The sequence below is a fragment of the Saccopteryx leptura genome, chromosome 6 (assembly GCF_036850995.1).
Source record: "Saccopteryx leptura isolate mSacLep1 chromosome 6, mSacLep1_pri_phased_curated, whole genome shotgun sequence".
NCBI lineage: Eukaryota > Metazoa > Chordata > Mammalia > Chiroptera > Emballonuridae > Saccopteryx > Saccopteryx leptura.
Genome location: NC_089508.1, coordinates 77,140,664 through 77,164,013, shown reverse-complemented (window position 1 = coordinate 77,164,013; position 23,350 = coordinate 77,140,664). Strand labels below are relative to the sequence as shown.

General features: G+C 41.6%; 1 protein-coding gene across 2 annotated transcripts in view; it reads right to left on the bottom strand.

The window, feature by feature from the left end:
* Nucleotides 1-23,123, bottom strand: part of UBR1 (ubiquitin protein ligase E3 component n-recognin 1) — a 180,133-nt gene extending 157,010 nt beyond the window's left edge. For both annotated transcript variants that reach the window (XM_066343754.1, XM_066343755.1), the window contains exon 1: nucleotides 22,922-23,123. In XM_066343754.1, the coding sequence (XP_066199851.1) occupies nucleotides 22,922-23,002 (81 nt within the window). In that variant the 5' untranslated portion in view covers nucleotides 23,003-23,123. The remainder of the gene's footprint in view (nucleotides 1-22,921) is intronic.
* Nucleotides 23,124-23,350: the final 227 nt, after the last annotated feature.

The following is a 23,350-nucleotide window of genomic DNA, read 5'->3' as shown; positions in this document are numbered from 1 at the left end:
TCTCTTAGTAACTGGGATGTAGTTCATGTTGAAAACATGCAAATTTAGAAAAGTTCATCTTCTTTTATATATATATACATATATTTTTTTAATATTTATTGACTTTGGAGAGAGACAGGAACATCAATCTGTCCCTGTATGTGTCTTAATAGGGGATCAAACTGACAACCTCTACACTTCAGAATTATGCTCCAACTGAGCTATCCAGCCAGGGCGAAAAGCTCATCTTCTATGACAAATACTTGATTCCATAAATTAGTGGGTTTAACTGACCCTATCTGCAGATTTCAGTAACATTACCATTCCACCCTTATCTTCGATCAAACAAGACAGCTTTCCAAGCATCAAGAAATAACTCATTAGGTCCTGGTCGATTGGCTCAGTGATAGAGCGTCAGCCCAGTGTGGATGTCTCAGGTTCAATTCCCGGCCAGGACACACAGAAGCAGCACCCATCTGCTTCCCCCTCTCCCCCCTCTCCTTTCTCTCTATCTCTCTTTTCCCCAACTGCAACCAAGGATCCACTGGAGCAAAGTTGGCCGGGGTGCTGAGGATGGCTCTGTGGCCTCTGACTCAGGTGCTAGAATGGCTCCGGTTGCAACAGAGCAACACCCCAGATAGGTAGAGCATCACCCCCAGTGGGTATGCCTGGTGGACCCCAGTCATGTGCATGTGGGAGTCTGTTTCTCTGCCTCCCCACTTCTCACTTCAGAAAAATACAAAAAAAAAAAAAAAAAAAAAAAAGAAAGAAATAACTCATTATAAAAGACATTCAGTGATTACTCACTGGCAATTTGGGCTGATATGTCAGTTCTGATTATCCCAAGCCATACAACCAGTCCAACATTTTTAATGCCACTGAGTGACAGCACGCTTAAATAAACTGAATTATGGAAACAGAAGAGAATTGAGGGTATATACATTTCTACTATCAACCCAACATTGGCAATTTAGTTGCAATTAACATCCTTCCAATTAAAATAATATTGTTTATTTTAAACAGTTTGGTTTTCTAGTTCTATTAGTAGTTCATGTTATTTTACAGTTACATAAACAGAATAGTCATGGGGATATAAATTAAAGCATAGGAAATATAGTCAATAATATTCCAATAACTGGCCCTGGCTGGGTGGCTCCATGAATAGAGCAATATCTTGCACACCAAGGTTGAAGGTTTGATCCCCAGTCACGGCACTTAAGGAGAAACCAATGAGTGTACAACTAAATGGAGCAACTAAGTGGAGCAATGAGTTGATATTTGTCTCTTTCTTGCTCTTTCTCTCACTCACCTTGACCCTTCTTCCTCTCTTCTTTTTCCCTTTCCCCTTTCAAATCAATGGGGGGAAAAAAAATTCTACCTGACCAAGCGATGGTGCAATGGATATAGCTTGACCTGGGATGCTGAGGACCCAGGTTCAAAACCCTGAGTCATCAGCTTGAGCGTGGGCTCATAAACATGACCCCATGATTGCTGGCTTGAGCAGGGGTCCCTGACTCCGCTGGAGCCCCCTGGTCAAGGCACGTATAAAAAGCAATCAATGAACAACTAAAGTGCAGGAACTATGAGTTGATACTTCTCATCTCTCTCCCTTCCTGTCTCTCTGTTCTCCACTCTTGCGCTAAGTAAGAAGAAAAAAAAAAAACTTTCAATAATTATGTACGGTGCCAGACGAGTCCGATACTTATCAGGATGATAGCTTCGTAAGTTATATAATGTCTAATCACTGAATTGTATACCTGAAATTAATATAATATTGTATGTCAACTATAACTGAAAAATAAAAAATGATTTAAAAACACTATAAGGCAGGGGTAGTCAACCTTTTTATACCTACCAACCACTTTTGTATCTCTGTTAGTAGTAAAATTTTCTAACCGCCCACTGGTTCCAAAGTAATGGTAATTTATAAAGTAGGGAAGTAACTTTACAAAATTTATAAAGCAGAATTACAGCAAGTTAAAGCATATAATAATAATTACTTACCAAGTACTTTATGTCGGGTTTTCGCTGTTTGGCAGAATAAATCTTTATAAAACAACTTACTATAGTTAAATCTATCTTTTTTTTTTTGTATTTTTCTGAAGCTGGAAATGGGGATGCAGTCACAGACTTCCGCATGCTCCCAACCGGGATCCACCTGGCATGCCCACCAGGGAGCGATGCTCTGCCCATCTAGGGCGTCACTCTGCCATATCAGAGCCATTCTAACGCCTGAGGCAGAGGCCACAGAGCCATCTCAGCACCCGGGCCAACTTTCTCCAATGAAGCCTTGGCTGCGGGAGGGGAAGAGAGAGACAGAGAAGAAGGAGAGGGGGAGGGGTGGAGAAGCAGATGGGCGCTTCTCCTGTGTGGCCTGGCCAGGAATCGAACCCGGGACTCCTGTACGCCAGGCTGACGCTCTACCACTGAGCCAACCGGCCAGGGCTAAATCTATCTTTTTATTTATACTTTGGTTGCTCTGCTACTGCCCACCATAAAAGCTGGAACGCCCACTAGTGGACGGTAGGGACCAGGTTGACTACCACTGCTATAAGGCATTTATACATAGTTTTATATTTTTACACATTTATATTCTAAATTCTTTTAAAGTTTTTCAAAAGGCTGTGCACTATGATTCCATTTGTATGATACTCTGGAAAAGGCTAAACTTATTATACAGTTGGAGGACAACATAGTGGTTGCCAGAGGTTGACTACATTAAGGCAGTGAGGGAATTTTGAGAGCAATGAAATTACTATGTATCTGTATTATGATGATGTTTACAGGACTGTTGGCAACTGTAAAAACTCAAAAAAACTGTACAATAAAAATGTAATTTAAAAAAATGTAATTTACTTTAGACTGACCAGGCAGTCGCTCAGTGGATAGAGTCAGCCTGGGATGCAAAGGACCCAGGTTCAAAACCCTGCAGTCACCAGCTTGAGTGTAAACTCATCCAGCTTGAGTGTGAGCTCACCAGCTTGAGCATGGGGTCACTGGCTTGAGCGTGGGAACATAGACATGACCCCATGGTCACTGGTTTGAGTCCAAGGTCACTGGTTTGCGCAGGGAGTCACTTGCTCTGCTGTAACCCCCGGTCAAGGCACATATGAGAAAGCAATCAATAAACAACTAAGACACTGCAACGAAGAATTGATGCTTCTCATCTCTCTCCCTTCCTGTCTGTCCCTCTCTCTCTCTTGCTAAAAAAATTTTTTAAATGATGTAATTTACTTTAAAATTTTTTAAGTAAATAAAAAAAGACATAGTTTAAAAGATAAAACGAACTGGTGCAGTGGACAGTGTCAACCTGATATGCGGATATCCCAGGTTCAATCCCTGGTCAGGCCATACATGAGATACAACCACCTGCTTCTCTTTCTCTCCTTCTTCCCCTTCTCTCTCTCCTCCCCTCTCACAGCCAGTGGCTTGGCTCATTCCAGCATCAGCCTCAGGTGCTAAGGATAGCTTGGTTGATTCAAGCATCAGCTCCAAATGAGAGTTGCTGGGTAGATCCCAGTTGGTGCGCATGCGGGAGTCTATCTCCCCTCCTCTCACTTAAAAATAAAAAATAAAAAAAAGAGCCACAGACTGAGAGAAAATATTTGCAATAATAGACTGAATACTTTCCCCTAAAGATAGAAACAAAGCAAGGACAGCTATTCCTCCTGTTCAATACTGTACTGCTACTATAATAAGACAAGAAGAAAATAATGAAAGGCATAATGATTGGAAAAAGGAAGTAAAACTGTCTCTATTCACAAATGATATAATTATCTTCATAGGAAATCCCAAGGAATATAAAAAAACACATAAGAATTATAAGTGAATTGAGCAAGTTCACTAGATATAGGATCAACCTATAAAAATCAACTGTATTGGATTAAAAAGCTTTGGTACATATATACTATGGAATACTACTCAGCCATAAGAAATGATGACATCAGATCATTTACAATAACATGGATGGACCTTGATAACATTATACAGAGTGAAATAAGTAAATCAGAAAAAACTAAGAACTATATGAACACATGCATAGATGGGACATAAAAATGAGACTCAGAGACATGGACAAGAATGTGATGGTAACAGGGAGTGGGGTGGAGGGGTGGGGAGCAGGCGAGGAAGGAGAGGGAGGGAGTGGGGGGAGGGGAGGGGCACAAAGAAAACCAGATAGAAGGTGACGGAGGACGATTTGACTTTGAGTGAGGGGTATGCAGCACAATCAAAGGTCAAAATTATCTGGAGATGTTTTCTCGGAACATATGTACCCTGATTTATCAATGTCACTGCATTAAAATTAATAAAAATAAGATTAAAAATCAACTGTATTTCTATATACTAGCAAACAAAAAATAAAAATTTAAAAACAGCATTTACAAAAGCATCAAAAATAAAATATTTGAGCATTAATTTAATAAAAGATGTATAAGACTACTACACTGAAAACTACAAAACACTGAAATTTCTAAAACATCTAAATAAAGAGCTATATATCATATTCACTGATTATAACATTCAATATTGTTAAGATGTCTAATTTCCCTAATAGATTCTACACAATCCTAACAAGTTTTGTAGAAAATGACAAGCTGATTCTAAAATGAATATGGAAATGTAAAGAACTTAGAAAAGACTTACACTATTTGATTTCAGGACTTGCTATAAAGCTATACTAGTTTAGACAGTGTAGTATTAGCATTAAGATAAACACAATTGCCTCACTGTTGATGGCACAATGGGTAGAACATCAACCTGGGACAGTGAGGTCCCAGGTTCAAAACCCCAAGGTCATCAGATTTAGCACAAACTCACCAGTTTTGGCGCAGGGTTGCCAGCTTGAAGACCAAGGTCTCTGGCTTGAGCCCAAGCTTGCTGCCTTGAGCAAGGGGTCAATGGCTTGGCTAGAGCCTCCCAGTCAAGGCACATGTGAGAAGCAATCAATAAACATCAATGAAACAGAAGAGAGAGTCCAAAAAATTGAATCCACACATACAATTAATTGATTTTTGAAAAGAAGCCAACACAAATCAAAGACAATATATTTTTTTAATTTTTATTTTGAAATTAAATTTAATGGGATGACATTGATAAATAAGAGTACAGTCGTCCCTCACCATATCGCAGTTCACTTTTCATGGTAGCACTGTATTGCAGATTTTAAAATTATATATATCTAATTTTATATTGCGGATTTTTCACTATATTGTGGGTTTTTGCAGTACATAGGTATTTTTATATATTATTTTAATTATTTTTGTGGTAAAATAAGCATAGCAAGTGTTTATAAGGGTGTGGGAAAGGTTAATAACTGTGGGAAAGGTTTATGAGAGTTTGGGAGGGTTCATAAAGCCTTAAAACAGGGGTCGGAAAACTTTTTGGCTGAGAGAGCCATGAATGCCACATATTTTAAAATGTAATTCCGTGAGAGCTATACAACAACCTGTGTACATTACGCATTATCCAATAAAAATTTGTTGTTGTCCTGGAGGACAGCTGTGACTGGCTCCAGCCACCCGCAACCATGAACATGAGCGGTAGGAAATGAATGGATTGTAATACATGAGAATGTTTTATATTTTTAACATTATTTTTTTTATTAAAGATTTGTCTGTGAGCCAGATGCAGCCATCAAAAGTGCCACATCTGGCTCACGAGCCATAGGTTCCCAACCCCTGCCTTAAAAAATATATAAATAATAAAATAAATATAAGGTCATTACTTTGCAGAATTTTGCCTATTGCAGGGGGTTCTGGAACCTAACCCCCGTGACAGACACGGGACCACTATACTGCTTTGCAATCTACTTTACTGAACTATATTTTATTAATGTCTTTGCATATTAGTAAATAAGCATCTTCATTATCAGTTATTTTTCTTTTTCTTTTGAACTTATTTTAGACTTACAGGAAACTTGGAAAAATAGCACAAATAGTTTTTGTTGGGTTTTTTTTTTTTTTTTTTAACAGAGACAGAGTCAGAGAGAGGGACAGATAGGAACAGAGAGAGATGAGAAGCATCAATCTTTAGTTTTTCGTTGCAACACCTTAATTGTTCATTGATTGCTTTCTCATATGTGCCTTGACTGGGGGGCTAAAGCAGACCGAGTAACCCCTTGCTAGAGCCAGTGACATTGGGTCCAAAGTGGTGAGTTGTGTTTTTTTTTTTTTGCTTAAGCCAGATGAGCCCACGCTCAAGCTGGCAACCTCGGGGTCTCGAACCTGGGTCCTCCGCATCCCAGTCCGATGCTCTATCCACTGCACCACCGCCTGGTCAGGCGCACAAATAGTTCTTTCATGTCTCATACCTATATCCACCAGTATTAACATCTTGCATAACCTTAGTACAATTATTAGGGACAGAAAATTAATATTGATAATAACTAAACTATAGACCTTATTTTAATTTTACCAGGCTTTCCCAATAATGCCCTTTTTCTGTTCCAGGATCTTATCTAGGATCCCATGTTACATTTAATTATTTCTCCTTTGTCTCTTCCAGTCTGTAAGTGTCTCAGTTTCTTCATAGTACTCCAGTTTGTAACCATGTCTTGGTCTTTCCTTGTTTTTCATGACCTTGTCATTTTTAGAGTATTAAGCAGTTATTTTGTACAATGTTCCTCAATTTGAATTCCTTTTTTTTTCGTTATTAGAATGAGATTACAGTGGTCCGTCTATCGCGGGGGTTAGGTTCCAGAACCTCCTGCAATAGGCGAAAATCCTCAAAGTAGCGACCTTATATTTATTTTATTTATATATATTTTTAGGCTTTATAAACTCTCTCCACACTCTTATAAACCTTTCCCACACTGTTATTAACCTTTCCCACACTCTTATAAATACTTCCTATGCTCTTAAACATTCTCTAAATATTGGGTTAGGGAATAAGTTCGTAGCGTTTTTATATTTTCTTTTATTTTACAACGATTTGTTTGCTGTTTGGCAAAGGGTAAGTATTCATTCGATAAAACTCTTTCTGCTCTACAAAACTATGTTAATTGTATTTTTGAGTTATTTAATTTTTTATTAGTTTTGAGGCTTAGAAATGGAATACCCAGGAGGCAAAAATCAACATTTTCGACACCTGCTCTTCTTTGCTTTTCATCGAGGTCAAAAAGCTGCCGAAGCAGCCCGGGACATTTGCGACGTGTATGGAGAAGGTGTCATAGGCGAGTCTACAGCACGGAAATGGTTTGCAAAGTTCAAAAATGGCGACTTTGACGTCGATGACACGTCCCGCAGCGGAAGGCCTTCTGAATTCGATGAAGAATGTCTCAAATCACTTTTGAAGGAGAACGGTTGCCAAACCAGTCGTGAATTGGTGGAAAAAATGAACTGCGATCATAAAACGATTCTCAATCACCTTCATTCAATGGGATTTACTGAAAAATTGGGAGCCTGGGTGCCTCATGAGCTCAACAAAAAAAACAAAGAAAGTCGCCTTCAAATTGCTTCTCAGCATCTCGCCCGCCATCGGGCAACACGTGGTCATAAACAGTGCTTTTTGTACCGAATCATCACGGGAGATGAGAAATGGTGCCTATACATCAATATGAAGCAAAGAAAGGAGTGGGTGGCTCCAGGAGATACGCCAAAGCCGAGAGTCAAGCGGACCTTCATCCAAAGAAGATCATGATATGTGTTTGGTGGGACTGGGAGGACATGGTGCACTGGGAAATGCTCGAAAAGAATGCCACGGTCAACAAGGAGCTCTACATTGCCCAGCTACACCGCGTGAATGAGGCTATTCGACTGAAAAGACCTGATCGACATGGTCAAACCATACTCCTTCACGACAACACCAGGCCCCATGTTGCACAAGTCGTCAAAGCCGCACTCCAAGAGCTCGAATGGGAGGTCCTTCAGCATCCGCCGTATTCTCCGGACCTCGCACCGACTGATTACCATCTTTTCCGCTCCCTGTCAAACCATATGAAGGGCGTTACCTTCGATAACAAAGAGGTCCTTAAAAACTGGCTCAACAACTTCTTTGACACCAGACCAGGCGATTTTTGGCCGAATGGCATCAACAAATTGGTCGAGAGGTGGGAAGAGGTTGTAAATAGCAACGGCGAATATATAATTGATTAACTTATCGATATAATTAGTTTTTTGTTTAAATAAAAGCGGTAAAAACGCTACGAACTTATTCCCCAACCCAATAATTAAGATAATATATAAACATACCTACATACCGCAAAATCCCACGATATAGCGAAAAATACACAATACAAAATTAGATGCATACAATTTAAAAATCTGCAATGTAGTAAGACCACAAAAAGAGAACCATAATATGGCGAGGGATGACTTGTATGTCTAAAGTCTCAATTTGGTTAAATATTACACATATTTACATGTGGGAAAAATTCAGAAGGAATATATACCAAAATATTAACAGTGGTGGGTTGTGGAATTCTAGTATATTTTCATGGAATCTGTATGTTTGCTTACTTAATATGAATAATATCCTTATAGTGATTTCACATTAAGGGGACAATTTTTTTATTATAATATTTAAAATATTTTATTAAAACCTTTTTTTAAAAACTAGGCCTTCTACTTGAGTGTGGGATCATACATATGACCCCATGGTCGCTGGTTTGAGCCCAACCAAGGTCGCTGGCTTGAGCCCAACCAAGGTTGCCGCTAGCTTGAGCAAGGGGTCACTAGCTCAGCTGGAGCCCCCTGGTCACAGCACATATGAAAAAAGTACTCAATGAACAACTAAGGTGCCGCAACTATGAGCTAATGCTTCTCATCGCTCTCTCTTCCTGTCTGTCTGGCCCTCTCTCAAAAATAAATAGATAGATAGATAGATAGATAGATAGAGCAAGCCATGCCTTCCAGTATTCTAACTCTCAGTTCTCCAGGGTACTCGCAGACCAACAACTTGTTTTCTCTGTATATCTGGTATAACTATAACTAGCAGATAAATAATATCTAATGTTTTATGGTATACCTAAGGTTCTTCAAAATACTAAATGGAAAAAGAAAAACCCTGTATATTCAGTACTATATACCAAACAAAAAACTTTTCTGTCCCACCTAATTATGGAAGGCATAGAACTAGTTCAGGTTTTCCAAGATTATTTTCAAGAACATTTGAATATTTCCAAGATTATTTGAAATTCAAAAACAAAGAGGGTCAAAAGCCTAAGAGATCTTCTGGTTCAAGTCTCTCATTGTACAGATGAGAAAACTGAGTCACAGGAAAGAAATAAATTGGCTTATCCTAGATCCAATAAGCAATTAGTATCGGAGTCAGGAATAGAACCGAGGTATCCTAACTCTTATTAGAGTTCAGTGCTCATTCTCCTTAACCAAATACAAATACAAATATTGACCGGCTTACAACCTATTCAACTTATAACCATTCGACTTTACAACCATAATCGCTAGCCACGACTGCTCGGTGTCTGGCAGCGCAAGCGTTGCCCAGCTGGGCGTACGACAGTGCGGACCAGCTTCCGGCAGCACTACCATCTCCGCGTAAACCATTTCAACTGTTATCCCAGACTTGGTAGAGCAATTTGTGTTTTGTGTTTGGATATTTTTCATCAAACCCCTCCCAAGATGTCTACCAAGAGGAAACTGTCTTTGCAAATATTAAACCAGTTGTACTGGTAATGCAGTGTTTTACTTAAACCTGACGAATGTAAAAATAAGAAACAAAATGGTATAGAGATGATATAAATGGCATAAAATGAACAAAGAAAATTATGATATATAATGAAAGAAAATTATGATAAAATACGACTTAAAGATTTTTATAACATCATTTCACAGTACTGTACATATAGCCTAGTCAACTTACGACCAAATTGTGTTACGACCAGTCTGTCGGAACCAATCATGGTCGTAAGTCGAGCACTAGCTGCATATATTTCTTTTGTGACAGAGACAGAGAGAAACAGAGAGAGCGACAGATAGGAACAGACAGACAGGAAGGGAGAAAGATAAGCATCATTTCTTCACTGCAGCTCCTTAAATCTCCATAGTTATTCACTGACCACGTTCTCATGTGCCTTGACTGGGGGGGCTGCAGCAGAGTGAGTGACCTCTTGCTCAAGCCAGCAACCTTGGGCTTCAAGCCCACGACCTTTGGGCTCAAGTCAGTAACCAAAGGGTCATGTCTATGATCCCGCGCTCAAGCCAGTAACCTCGGTTTTCCAAACCTGGGTTCTCCGTGTCCCAGGTCCGACACTATCCACTGTGCCACCACCTGGTCAGGCCAAATATACATTTCTTTTAAATTTACCCTTAATACTTGCTCAATTTCATTTTACTACCCACACAAAATAAAAATCAAAGCTTTGCCTATAATTTTTTCCTCCAAATGAGGGTCATTAGCTAACATCTAACATTCCTAGATATGTACTAAGTATTGTATCTTTGTGAGGAACTTTATACTTTAGGTTGACTTAAGCAGAATGTCAGCGTTCTGATTCCTTAAATGCCCTCTCCGCTGATCTTGCTACCAGCTCTCTAACCTTCCACCCTCACCCCACCTTAGCTATTCTTCAAGGTCCATTTAGCTTAAAGGCCACTTTCCTGAATACTTCACTGATCAGCCTAAGCAAATTTCTCTCCCCTTAACTCCAATATAGCACTTACTGAGGGAAGTACTCATTCAGTACCTATACCTCTACCACATAATATCTGTTACCTTTAAATGTGTACATCTAGCTTAACCAGATTAACAGCTCCCTGAGGAGAAAAACTTTGCCTTCCAAATTCCTGTATCCCACAGGCCTACCACAAGTACCTAACAAAAATTCTCAATCAGTGCTGAATGTTATAGACCTCTAGCCAGAGAGAACAAAGCAAACACTGACAACATTAAGCCTTCTATAACTTTGTTAACAGAATTCATATAGGAGACAAAATAAAATTATACTCTTTCACTAAAATTTTTCTTAGATGACTGCAACAACTATAAACAATTTTTCCAATGGAAATTTGTCTTTTTTTTCTCCAGATAAGAACAACCATACAAAATGTATTGTACTGAATGACTTGTTCAGGAATTATTGGTGATTAGAATAGAATTGCTTCTCTTCTGTTTGGTTGCTTTTAGTAATTTTCCCAATTTAAGACAAGAATAAAATTAGGAATTTTTAATTTCAATATACAGAAAAGCAAAACAAAATACTTTTTTTTTTTTCAGCATTTGGAGTTAAGAGAAGAATTTCCTAATTGTTCTCCAAAAACAAGTTCTCACATATTTAAATTTCCAAACATTCCAAACATTTCCCTTGTCTCCAGGGATTTGCATGCCTATTTGGGAACATCATTCTGAAAAAGAAACTTACTTTAAATATAGTGTATAATTCTTTTTCTAATTCTTCTGTTTTGAAGTGGCAACAAAATCTGGAGGCTCTAGAATTGGTCATGTAGCAAGTACTGGATTAGTAATTGGAGAATCTTCAGACACCAAAAAATCTCTTGGTTATACAAAGTTTTCTTGTAACATCATTTGAAATATTCATAAAGTTTAAAAATAAGAAAACGACTCATGCTCAACTTCTTACCACATAGGGAAATCCTATTCTATCTGATGGTTAGCTCTCTAAGCCTGTCAAAATACTTCCTCTCAGCTAACTTCCATTCTTAGTCACAATAGAACCAAAATCTACCCTCCTGTAACTTTAAGCCTATTCTGTATGAAATAATCTAATATCATTTGCTCGGCTATCTCACCCAACAGCTTTCCAAATAAATTAAGATAACTTACTATGCTTCTCATTAGTCTCTCCATTCTGGTACTAAATTGGAACACAGAAACTATACAGTGTGTCCGTAAAGTCATGATGCACTTTTGACCGGTCAAAGGAAAGCAACAAAAGATGATAGAAATGTGAAATCTACACCCAATAAAAGGAAAACCCTCCCAGTTTCTGTAGGATGATGTGGCAGCATGTGTGCATGCGCAGATGATGACGTAACACCGTGTATACAGCGGAGCAGCCCACGGCCATGCCAGTTGAGATGTGGACGGTACAGAGGAAAGTTCAGTATGTTCTGTGGCTTGCTAAATTCGAATCCGTGACCAAAGTGCAACGTGAATATTGGCGCGTTTATAACGAATCGCCACCACATAGGAATAACATTACTCGGTGGGATAAGCAGTTGAAGGAAACCGGCAGTTTGGTGGAGAAACCCCGTTCTGGTAGGCCATCAGTCAGTGACGAGTCTGTAGAGACTATACGGGATAGCTACCTAAGGAGCCCTAAAAAATCTGTGCGTGAGCCCACATTGAACTGCACTGAATAGGTATGAAACTGGGAGAGTTTTCCTTTTATTTGGTGCAGATTTCACATTTCTATCGTCTTTTGTTGCTTTCCTGTGACCGGCCAAAAGTGCACCATGACTTTACGGGCACACTGTAGAAAACACGTCCACCCCTATGACCAAAATTCGGCTCATCCCTAACAACACGGTATCTAGACCACTCTCCATTTGCTTACTCTTTTATGGAACGTGTACAATATGCCTCCATGCTACCTTCCTTATCCAGATCACTAAACTGCTTTAAAAGATCATGTTCTTGCCCTGGCCGGTTGGCTCAGCGGTAGAGGGTTGGCTCAGCGGTAGAGCGTCGGCCTAGTGTGCGGAGGACCCGGGTTCGATTCCCGGCCAGGGCACACAGGAGAAGCGCCCATTTGCTTCTCCACCCCTCCGCCGCGCTTTCCTCTCTGTCTCTCTCTTCCCCTCCCGCAGCCAAGGCTCCATTGGAGCAAAGATGGCCCGGGCGCTGGGGATGGCTCTGTGGCCTCTGCCTCAGGCGCTAGAGTGGCTCTGGTCGCAACATGGCGACGCCCAGGATGGGCAGAGCATCGCCCCATGGTGGGCGTGCCGGGTGGATCCCGGTCGGGCGCATGCGGGAGTCTGTCTGACTGTCTCTCCCTGTTTCCAGCTTCAGAAAAATGGAAAAAAAAAAAAAAAAAAAAAAAAAAAAAGATCATGTTCTTTTTTTGGCAGCCATATCACCTTATGACTTAAGAGTCTGCAGACAACTAAAAAAAAACCTTAGATCAATCACATTTAAGAGACCTAGTCCTATAACTATGACGAAAGATGAAGTTTACTGTTAAATACTTGAACGTAATTGACCTTCTAATAGTTTACTTACTGCCATTCTTCAGAACGAAGTCTATTTGACTTGTTTGGAAGAGCAGGCTGTAACCACTTAATGTGTCTTTATGTACTACCTTTTAAAATGCCTTTGAACTATTAGTATTTATAGATAAGCTAGAAATGACGTTAGCCACAAAAGGAAAAATCTACTAATTTATTCATTTGTTTCTTTTTTATACACACATACTCTATCTTGTAATATAAGAAAGGATTTTAATTGGTTTGCAAATATATATTCAATACAGTAGGAAGAGAATATGAGGTATGTACCCCAGAGTTTAGGAAAACAGATTTTATTCATCCAAAGACTTCAAGTAAAGCTTAGAAAACTGGAGCATAAACCTATGGTCAGAGGAAAAACAGGAAGAGAATGGCTTAAGAGGGACAGTATGTTCTCAAAGCTAAATTCAGACAACATGTTTACATATTTCAACAGGAAAGAAAAGAGATGGGCCTTGTTTATCACGTGACTCTATATTTGATCCAGCCTATTTTATCAATGCCATGAAGACACAGTAAACTCTCTTATCATATTTACAAGCACAAGGCTGGCAGGGATAAAAAAAATTCTCCTTTGGCTGATACTGCACTGAAACTAGTAATGTGAAGCTTAATTGTGATGAAAGTAAACTCCATCTGGACAGGCCTATGACATTCCCAAACAGCAAGTAAGCACTTTGGTAAGTATAATAACTATTCTGGATTCTTTCAGTAACATTTATTTAGTACAGCATATTTCCATATGCACTTAGCTTATTACAGGGGAGTAACTTAACAGTAAAAAAAAAAAAAGGCTGTAGCAAATGCTCTAAAAAACCAAATAACTACTGTTTCTTCAATAAGAGGCATGCTAACTCACAATACCTTAGAAAAACACATAGGAGTTCATAGTAAACCACAGGGACTAACGAGCCTTTAATAGGTCCTGGCCAGTTAGCTCAGTGAAGAGAGCGTCAGCCTGGCATGAGGATGCCCAGGGTCCAACACCTGGTCAGGGTACACATGAGAAGCAACCATCCGCTTCTCTTCCCGTTCCTCTCCCCCTTCTCTCTTCAATTCTCACAGCCAGTGGCTCAACTGGTTTGTTAGCCCCGGGTACTGAGGAACAGAGGATAGCTCTACAGGTCCGAGCATCGGCCCCAGACAGTGGTTGACCGGTGGATCCCAGTTGGGGCACTTGTGAGATTCTGTCTCACTATCTCACCCTTTCTCAATTAATGAATAAACAAACAAATAAATAAATAGGTCTTAATAGTTTGTCTTAAGCAACTGAAGCAATGGGTTAAAAGCTTAAAGAAAGTTGTTTGTGTCACAGAGCATAGTGTATGACTAATACCTTTAGAGAAATGTGTAAAATGAAAACCTCTTTAACTTGCAGGACAATGTTTGTTATTAAACATTAGCAGTCAGTCTCCAGCACCAGTTCATCTATATTAAGTTACTGTTCTTTCCTAGCCATTTACAAGTGGTGGGACTGAATCTGTCACTTTGACTAAATTTTAAAACTTTGTATGTGACAAGATAGAATTTGGTACTGAAAATCAGAGTCTTCCCTAGCTACCCATAACAGAAATTGGAAGATGAAAATGAAAAAACAACAGGCACTAGGCACTGCTATGACCTGGTGGCAAAGCACTTTAGTTAGGACTCATAAGACTTTCGTTTTCATCCTAGTTTTCTCACTTGAAGTGTATCCTTACTATAGAAAGTTGTGCTTTGGCCTAAAATGACATAGATTCAAATTTCTGAGAAAAAATCACCTCCACTGAAAATAGCATGTAACTTCCCATTCCTTCCTTTTTATCTCAATATTTTAAAGTCAATTGTCAAGGGCCCTGACAGGTAGAACAGTGGATAAAGCATCAGCCTGACATACGGATGTCCCAAGTTCAATTTCTAGTTAGGGCACACAGGAGCAGCGAGCATCTACTTCTCTTCCTCTCCCTCTCCTTCTTCCCCTTCCACAGGCAGTGGCTCCATTGGTTCAGCATAGCCCCGGGCATTGAGGATAGCTCGGTTGGTCCAAGCACATCAGCCTGAGGTGCTAAAAATAGCCCAATACTCACGCATTGGCCCCAGATGGGGTTGCTAGATGGATCTCAGTTGGGGTGCATGCAGGAGTCTGCCTCACTATCACCCCTCCTATCACTCATAAATAAATAAATAAAGTCAACTTTAAACTGATCTTTTAAACATCCCCTACATATGAGATTGTAGATAATTTTTCCTTGATATTCATAATTTTGCACAAACATAACAATATTAAACTATTTATAAAAATGAAAATCCTGGCTCCAGCAAGGGGTTACTCCGTCTGCTGAAGGTCCGCGGTCAAGGCACGTATGAGAAAGCAATCAATGAACAATTAAGGTGTTGCAACGCACAACGAAAAACTAATGATTGATGCTTCTCATCTCTCCGTTCCTGTCTGTCTGTCCCTGTCTATCCCTCTCTCTGACTCTGTCTCTGTTAAAAAAAAAAAAATGAAAATTCCATTTAGGTACAAGATAAGTTCTGGGAGTAACAGAAATGTTCTATATCCTGATTAGGTGGTAGTTATACAGGTGTATACATCTGTCAAAACTAATCAACCAAACGTTTTAAATGGATGATTTTATTATACATAATCTCCTCATTCATTCATAAAAATTTTGAAGTAATGTGCTAAGAGATACAGTTGTGAACAGGAAACAGTTTACTGTCTAGAAGGAAAGAAAGACAGTAAATAGACAATACTGAGTATAACCTGACATGTTATATACAATAGTATGAAAAAGGTGCTATAAGGATATAGGGGTACATCTAACTTGGCTCTACCATCACAAACACGTGATGTAACTCCGTGTTCTAAAACTACAAAATTCTACTTTCTGACCATAATGTTCAGTCATTCCTAACTTTTGTCATCATCATAACTTTAATACCTTAAATCTCACCAATTCCATTGGCTTTTCTTAGCTCCCTGCTCAATCTGGACTCCAAGGTTAGCCACTACCCTAATACACCCCTCTATGCCCTCTACTCTCCCTGCCTCCCTTCCTTCATCTTCCATCTCCCTTTCCCAATCACTACCCATCTTACTAAAATAATTCACTAATGTTGAAATTCACTTATTCATTAAGAGTATGTAAATGTCTGCTATATCAAGCACATACTGGGATGTATCAGTAAACAAATCAGACATAATCCTTGCCTTCATGGAGCTTACATTCTGGTAGAAGAGACAGACATTTAAATAAGTAAATAAAGACAATACATTAATTACAGCCTAATTAATATATTAATTACAGAATAAATAGGGTACTTTGGCAAAAAATAAGGGGAACCCATCTTTTAGACAAAGTATCAAGAAAAAGCAAAAGAAAAACATACTAACAAAAGAAAAAAAAAACCCAACAAATAAAGACACGAGCCCTGGCCTGACCAGGCGGTGGCACAGTGGATAGAGCGTGTGATTAGGATGTGGAGGACCCAGGTTCGAGACCCCGAGGTCCCCAGCTTGAGCGCAGGCTCATCTGGTTTGAGCAAAGCTCACCAGTTGGACCCAAGGTCGCTGGCTTGAGCAAGGGGTTATTCAGTCTGCTGTAGCCCCACAGTCAAGGCACATATGATGAGAAAGCAATCAATGAACAACTAAAGTGCCACAACGAAAAACTGATGATTGATGCTTCTCATCTCTCTCCGTTCCTGTCTGTCTGTCCCTATCTATCCCTCTCTCTGACTCACTCTCTGTTTCTGTAAAAAAATTAAATTAAATTAAATTAAAAAAAAAAAAGACACAAGCCCTAAAGCAAGAACATGTCCTTGTTTTAGAAGCTAAGAGTCCAGGATAGCTAAAACCAAATGAGGAGAAAGTATCAAGAAGTTAGGGGAGGCCCTGGCAGGTTGGCTCACTGGTAGAGCATCAGCCCGGCATGTGTAAGTCCCAGGTTCGATTTCCGGCCAAGGCACACAGGAGAAGTGCCCATCTGCTTCTCCACCCTTCTCCCTCTCCTTTCTCTTTGTCTCTCTCTTCCATTCCTGCAGCCAACGCTCCACTGGAGCAAAGTTGGCCTGGGTGCTGAGGATGGCTCCATGGCCTCCACTTCAGGCGCTTGAATGGCTCTGGTTGCAACAGAGCGACGCCCCAGATGGGCAGAGCATCGCCCCCTGGTGGGCATGCTGGGTAGATCCCAGTGAGGTGCATGCGGGAGTCTGTCTCTGTCTCCCAGCTTCTCACTTCAGAAAAATACAAAAAAAAAAAAAAAAAGAGAGAGAGATTATTAAAGAAGTTAGGTGTCATGTAGAGGCCAGATCAGACAGGATCATGAATGACATACTGAGTTTAGATTTTATTCCAAGTACAGTGGGAAATAACTAAAGATTTTAGGCAGGAAAGTGGCATGAATATGATTTAAGTCTTAAAAAATTTTACTCTGGGCCCTGGCCGGTTGGCTCAGCGGTAGAGCGTCAGCCTGGCGTGCAGGAGTCCCGGGTTCAATTCCCGGCCAGGGCACACAGGAGAAGCGCCCATCTGCTTCTCCACCCCTCCCCCTCTCCATCCTCTGTCTCTCTCTTCCCCTCCCGCAGCCGAGGCTCCATTGGAGCAAAGATGGCCCAGGCACTGGGGATGGCTCTGTGGCCTCTGCCTCAGGCGCTAGAATGGCTCTGGATGCAACAGAGCGACGCTCCAGATGGGTAGAACATCGCCCCCTGGTGGGCATGCCGGGTGGATCCTAGTCGGGCACATGTGGGAGTCTGTCTGACTGCCTCCCAGTTTCCAGCTTCGGAAAAATGAAAAAAAAAATTTTACTCTGGCTTGACCAGGTGGTGGTGCAGTGGATAGAGCATCGGCCCGGGATGCAGAGGACCCAGGTTCCAAGCCCCGAGGTGGCCAGCTTGAATGCAGGCTCACCAGCTTGGGTGCGGGGTCACTGGCTTGAGTGTAGGATCATAGATATGACCTCATGGTTGCCAGCTTGAACCCAAAGGCCCCTGGTTTGAAGCCCAAGGTCACTGGCTTGAGTCCAAGGTAATTGGCTTGAGCAAGGGGTCACTGGCTCGGCTGGAGTCCCCCAGTCAAGGCACATATGAGAAAGTAATCAATGAACTACTAAAGTGCCACAACTACGAGTTGATGCTTCTCATCTCTCTCCCTTCCTGTCTGTCCCTACCTGTACTTCTGTCTCTCTTTCTGTCTTTGTCTCTTGCTATAAAAAATAAATTTTACTCTGGTTGCTATGAGGAGAATCAACTGGAAGAGGGCAAAAATGGAAGCTTCAAAGAGACGTTAAGAGGCCACAGCAGTTGCCTCAGTTGAAAAAAATGGAGACTAGGACTAGAGAGGTGGAGAGGAGACAGAGTAGTTTTGTGTTCAAGAGCTATTATGGAAACATCATCTACTGAGACAGAAACAACAAAAGTCTTGACCTGCCTCCCTCCCAACATCTGGTCCTTCCCAACATCTAGTCCTTCCTTTCTGTATATGATACAACTACAGTCATGACTGATTAGGCCAAAAACTGTCATCTGTTTCTTCCCTTTTCCCTTAGCAAATCCACAAGCAAATCTTTTTGCTTCTACCATACTTTCAAAATCTTTCTGAAATCTATCTTCTCTTTATCTCCAGTGATCTAACACAAGCCACCATCAACTAGGCCTTAGGTAAGTTACTGCAGTAGCTAGCTTTCTAATTGCTCCCTCTATTTGAAGCACTTATCAGACATCCAAGTGGATATGTCAAGTAGGCAGCTGAATTTGTGATTCTGGAGCTAAGTGAGATGACCTAAATTTGAGAACTGAACACATACAGATGGTATTTAAAGCCATGGAACTGAATGAAATCACATGGGCAGAGGGTGTAGACAGGAAAAAGAGCTAGTGCCGGGCCTGGCCGGTTGGCTCAGCGGTAGAGCGTCGGCCTGGCGTGCGGGGGACACGGGTTCGATTCCCGGCCAGGGCACATAGGGGAAGCGCCCATTTGCTTCTCCACCCCCAACCCCCTCCTTCCTCTCTGTCTCTCTCTTCCCCTCCCGCAGCCAAGGCTCCATTGGAGCAAGGATGGCCCGGGCGCTGGGGATGGTTCCTTGGCCTCGGCCCCAGGCGCTAGAGTGGCTCTGATCGCGACAGAGCGACGCCCCGGAGGGGCAGAGCATCGCCCCTGGTGGGCAGAGCTTCGCCCCTGGTGGGCGTGGATCCCGGTCGGGCGCATGCGGGAGTCTGTCTGACTGTCTCTCCCCGTTTCCAGCTTCAGAAAAATACAAAAAAAAAAAAAAAAGAGCTAGTGCCATGATAGGAAAAAATCTGAGATGGAGTTAAGAAAGAAAATCCAGTCAAAGACAGAGAGCAAAAATTCTGTCAGACCACCCATGTCTCTGAACTCCCTTTTTTTCCAGCCCTCATCTTTCTGGGTCCAATAAACCACCCATTCCTAGAAACTATACTCTATGACACTACTCTCACCTCATACCTGCTTGGCTACTCCCTTTCTTTTTTTTTTTATTTTTTTAAAAAATTTTTTATTTTATTTATTTATTATTATTTTTTCCTGAAGCTGGAAACAGGGAGAGACAGACAGACTCCCGCCTGTGCCTGACTGGGATCCACCCGGCACGCCCACCAGGGGGCGATGCTCTGCCCCTCCGGGGCGTCGCTCTGTTGCAACCAGAGTCACTCTAGCGCCTGGGGCAGAGGCCAAGGAGCCATCCCCAGCGCCCGGGCCATCTTTGCTCCAGTGGAGCCTCGGCTGCGGGAGGGGAAGAGAGAGACAGAGAGGAAGGAGAGGGGGAGGAGTGGAGAAGCAGGTGGGCGCTTCTCCTGTGTGCCCTGGCCGGGAATCAAACCTGGGACTTCTGCACGCCAGGCCGACGCTCTACCAACGAGCCAACCGGCCAGGGCATTGGCTACTCCCTTTCTTATTCCTGGTTTTCCTCCTTCCTCTGCCCCTGAAATTCAAACACTCCTGTTTCCCCCTCCTTCTCTCTCTCTCCTTCTCCCACTCTCACCCTATGTGCCTCTCTCTCTGTATGTATAGGTATACACACACACACACCTATAAACATACTTTCTTCCTCAAAGATATTATCCATACCCACAACATTACAACATCGTCAACTCTGTACTGAGAACATCCGAATGAATAGCTTAAGTCTTACTCAAAGTGTGGCCTGCTGCCCTGACCAGGCAGTGGCGCAGTGGATAGAGCGATGAACTGGGACGCAGAGGACCCAGGTTCGAAACCTCAAGGTCGCCAGTTTGAGCGCAGGCTCATCTGCTTTGAGCAAGGCTCACCAGCTTGAGCCCAAGGTCGCTGGCTCAAGCAAAGGGTAGCTCAGTCTGCTGTAGCTCCCCCACCATCAAAACACATATGAGAAAGCAATCAATGAAAAACTAAGGTGTCGCAATAAAGAATTGATGCTTCTCATCTCTCCCTTCCTGTCTGTCCCTATTTGTCCCTCTCTCTGTCTCTATCACAAAAAACAACAACAACAAAAAAAGTGTGGCCTGCAAGACCAGAACTTCAGAATCAATAGGATATGCTTATGAAAATGCAAATCTGCAGAGCACAGAGCATCGCCCCCTGGTAGGCAGAGCGTCACCCCTGGTGGGCGTGCCGGGTGGATCCCGGTTGGGTGCATGCGGGAGTCTGACTGTCTCTCCCCGTTTCCAGCTTCAGAAAAAGACAAAAAAAAAAAAAAAAGAAAATGCAAATCTCTTGGAACCACACCCCAGATCTACAGAATCATTTCCCCTAATCATTCTTAAGCAATGGTAGTTCTAAATATCCAATAATTCATACCTATTATTTCACTCTAATTGTGTTAGGTGATGTTAGGAATTTAAGAGCTTTCATACTTGTTGATAGTAATATGACAGAAAAATGACCTAGAGACTAGAAAGGAAGTTGATTTAAGGATAGCAGAACCTATAACCACCAAGACGACTCTCATGGAGCTGGTAAGATTTCTTAAATCTCTGTAACTGTCCAATATTTATCATTTTTTGTTTTCCCTTCCTCCCAATGGTGATTTAAAATAAAAATCAATCAAATGTCAAAGAATCTCTGACCTTGCTTTGCTCAATAGAAAAGAAGTAGTAATTTGTAAAGCAAGAATCTTACTTGAGTATAAGGATAAAATTGAAGATGGTAGCTTTAAAAAGAAAAGGAAAGTAGAATTCTATGTGGAGTATTTAAGCAGATAGTTAAATCCAAGCAAAAAAAGTGACCTCAATGCTTAAGTCACAGGTCTACCTCCACTTATGTCACCATACCTTGTATTAAAATTATTTGAGCACTTTTCTTATCTTGAGGCTGTGAGTTGCCTCAAGCTATTACACTTCTCTTGGCATCCATCTACTACTTTGCAAATCCCAAAGCCTTGCCCAATGAAATCTAATATTTCTTGAAGCAGAGTCTGCAACATAATTCTAGCTCAGTTCCTGTACCATGATCTCCAATCCCAAGTCAATGAAGTCCAGATTTATGAGGTTTACTGTACCACCTGGAAAGAACATAGCAATGCTTTAAATAAACACCAGTCACTTTTAGCAATACAAAATTACATTAATACTTCTGCCCACAGGACACAGTTTCTCCACTATTTCTAAGATATAAAAAGTACAAGCTACCATTAAGACCAGATGTTTCCACTGCTCCTAAACTTTCCCTATCTTCCCATTTCTCATCATCTCAGATACATGCTTCCTCCTTCAATAACAGCAGTGGAGTAAGGCTGAATTGCTATTTTGGGGTAGAGGATAGCTGTAGAGGAGGGCTGCAAGCACTGCCATAGCTAGTGGTCAAACCCTTATTCCAACTCCCTCCCTACCTGGCTTCTCTCACCTAGCCATACTCATCAGTCCCTGGCATGGACTCTTATTTCTGCAGCTTACTCTGTTCTCACATAAAAACAATGCTCAAGTGTCTGCAGTGTTAAAATACTTCAAGAGTGTTTTCATTAAAACTACAAACCAAAGAAACTTCAGAAAGAGGTGTATATACTACACTCTTTTATACGCAAGAATAAAGACAAATTGATACAACTCAACATTATGCAGTAATCAATATTTGAATATTTCCTACGTATCTCCCCACTAGATTTGGAGACATTCAGAACATTGCCTATTGTTACGCCCTCTCTCTCTCTTATCCTCCTCAGTCAGCTTTCTCCCTGTGGCTAGCTGACTGACTCAAATTTTCACACTATCTCTCTGCCTTCCCATTCTTTCAACATATAGATACCAATTAACGGCACCGCTCTGACTTGAAATGTCTGGTAGTCCCCTTTTCACCTTTAAAAAGCAGCAATTGGAGAAGACCGGTTAGTCCATTAAGGACTAGGCCTAGGGTTCTCAAAATACTGGAATGAACGGTTGCAACTTCTATACTCCAGATCTCGACAAGAGTTGACAGTGGCATTCTAAGGCCCCACCCAGGCAGCTATGCAATCACTAGGTGCTGCATCCCGGATTCCTACCGTCAAGACGGGTTAACGATATGTCTATCAGAAAATGGCTCTTCCTCCAACCCCGCCTCGGCCCCCACACCAGCCCAGTCCCCAACATCACCAGTTCTTTCTCCTTCAAGATAAGCATATGCTTGAGCTCGTCACTACTAATAAATGACAAAGTCATTATATTCCGCAGACTTGGACAGCAAGAACGTGGGTGATGACTAACTTTTTATTTAGTGGCTTCCTTCCAGATCAATCCATACGACTCCCCCTCCCCAGAGCCGCCATAAGAGGTGAAGCCTACATCGTTCCGAGCGCGGTAAGGAGAAACTGGGGGGGTACAAAAGGAACTGGCCCACAAGGACTTACAGATGCAAGTAGCTGCGGGGTCTGGGGCAAGTTCGGGCTGACTTCCATCCTCTCCGCACCCCTCACTTCCTCGTCCGCCATCTTGAGGGAAACTGACGCTTGCAGTTGCAGACCCCCGGCCAGAGAGAAGCGGAAACCTGTGGCCGGTCCAAGAGAAAAGGGGCGACACTTTTACGACGGCCCAAGTCGAATTTGACGCAGAATCCAACGAGGGCTTCCGGTCCGCTTCCCGGAAGTAAGCGTCACGGCGGCTAGAGCCAGAGGGTTTTTAATTTTATGGTTTCTGGGTGGTAGTGTTCCTTTGCTGATGGTTCTATATCTGGTTTTGGAGCCGAGAACTCTTGCACCTAAGAGGTATAAAAACAAATTCAGCGTCCACTATGAAAGAAAGAAAACTGTTGGGCTGAGTAAGAACGCGTTCTGGGTCTC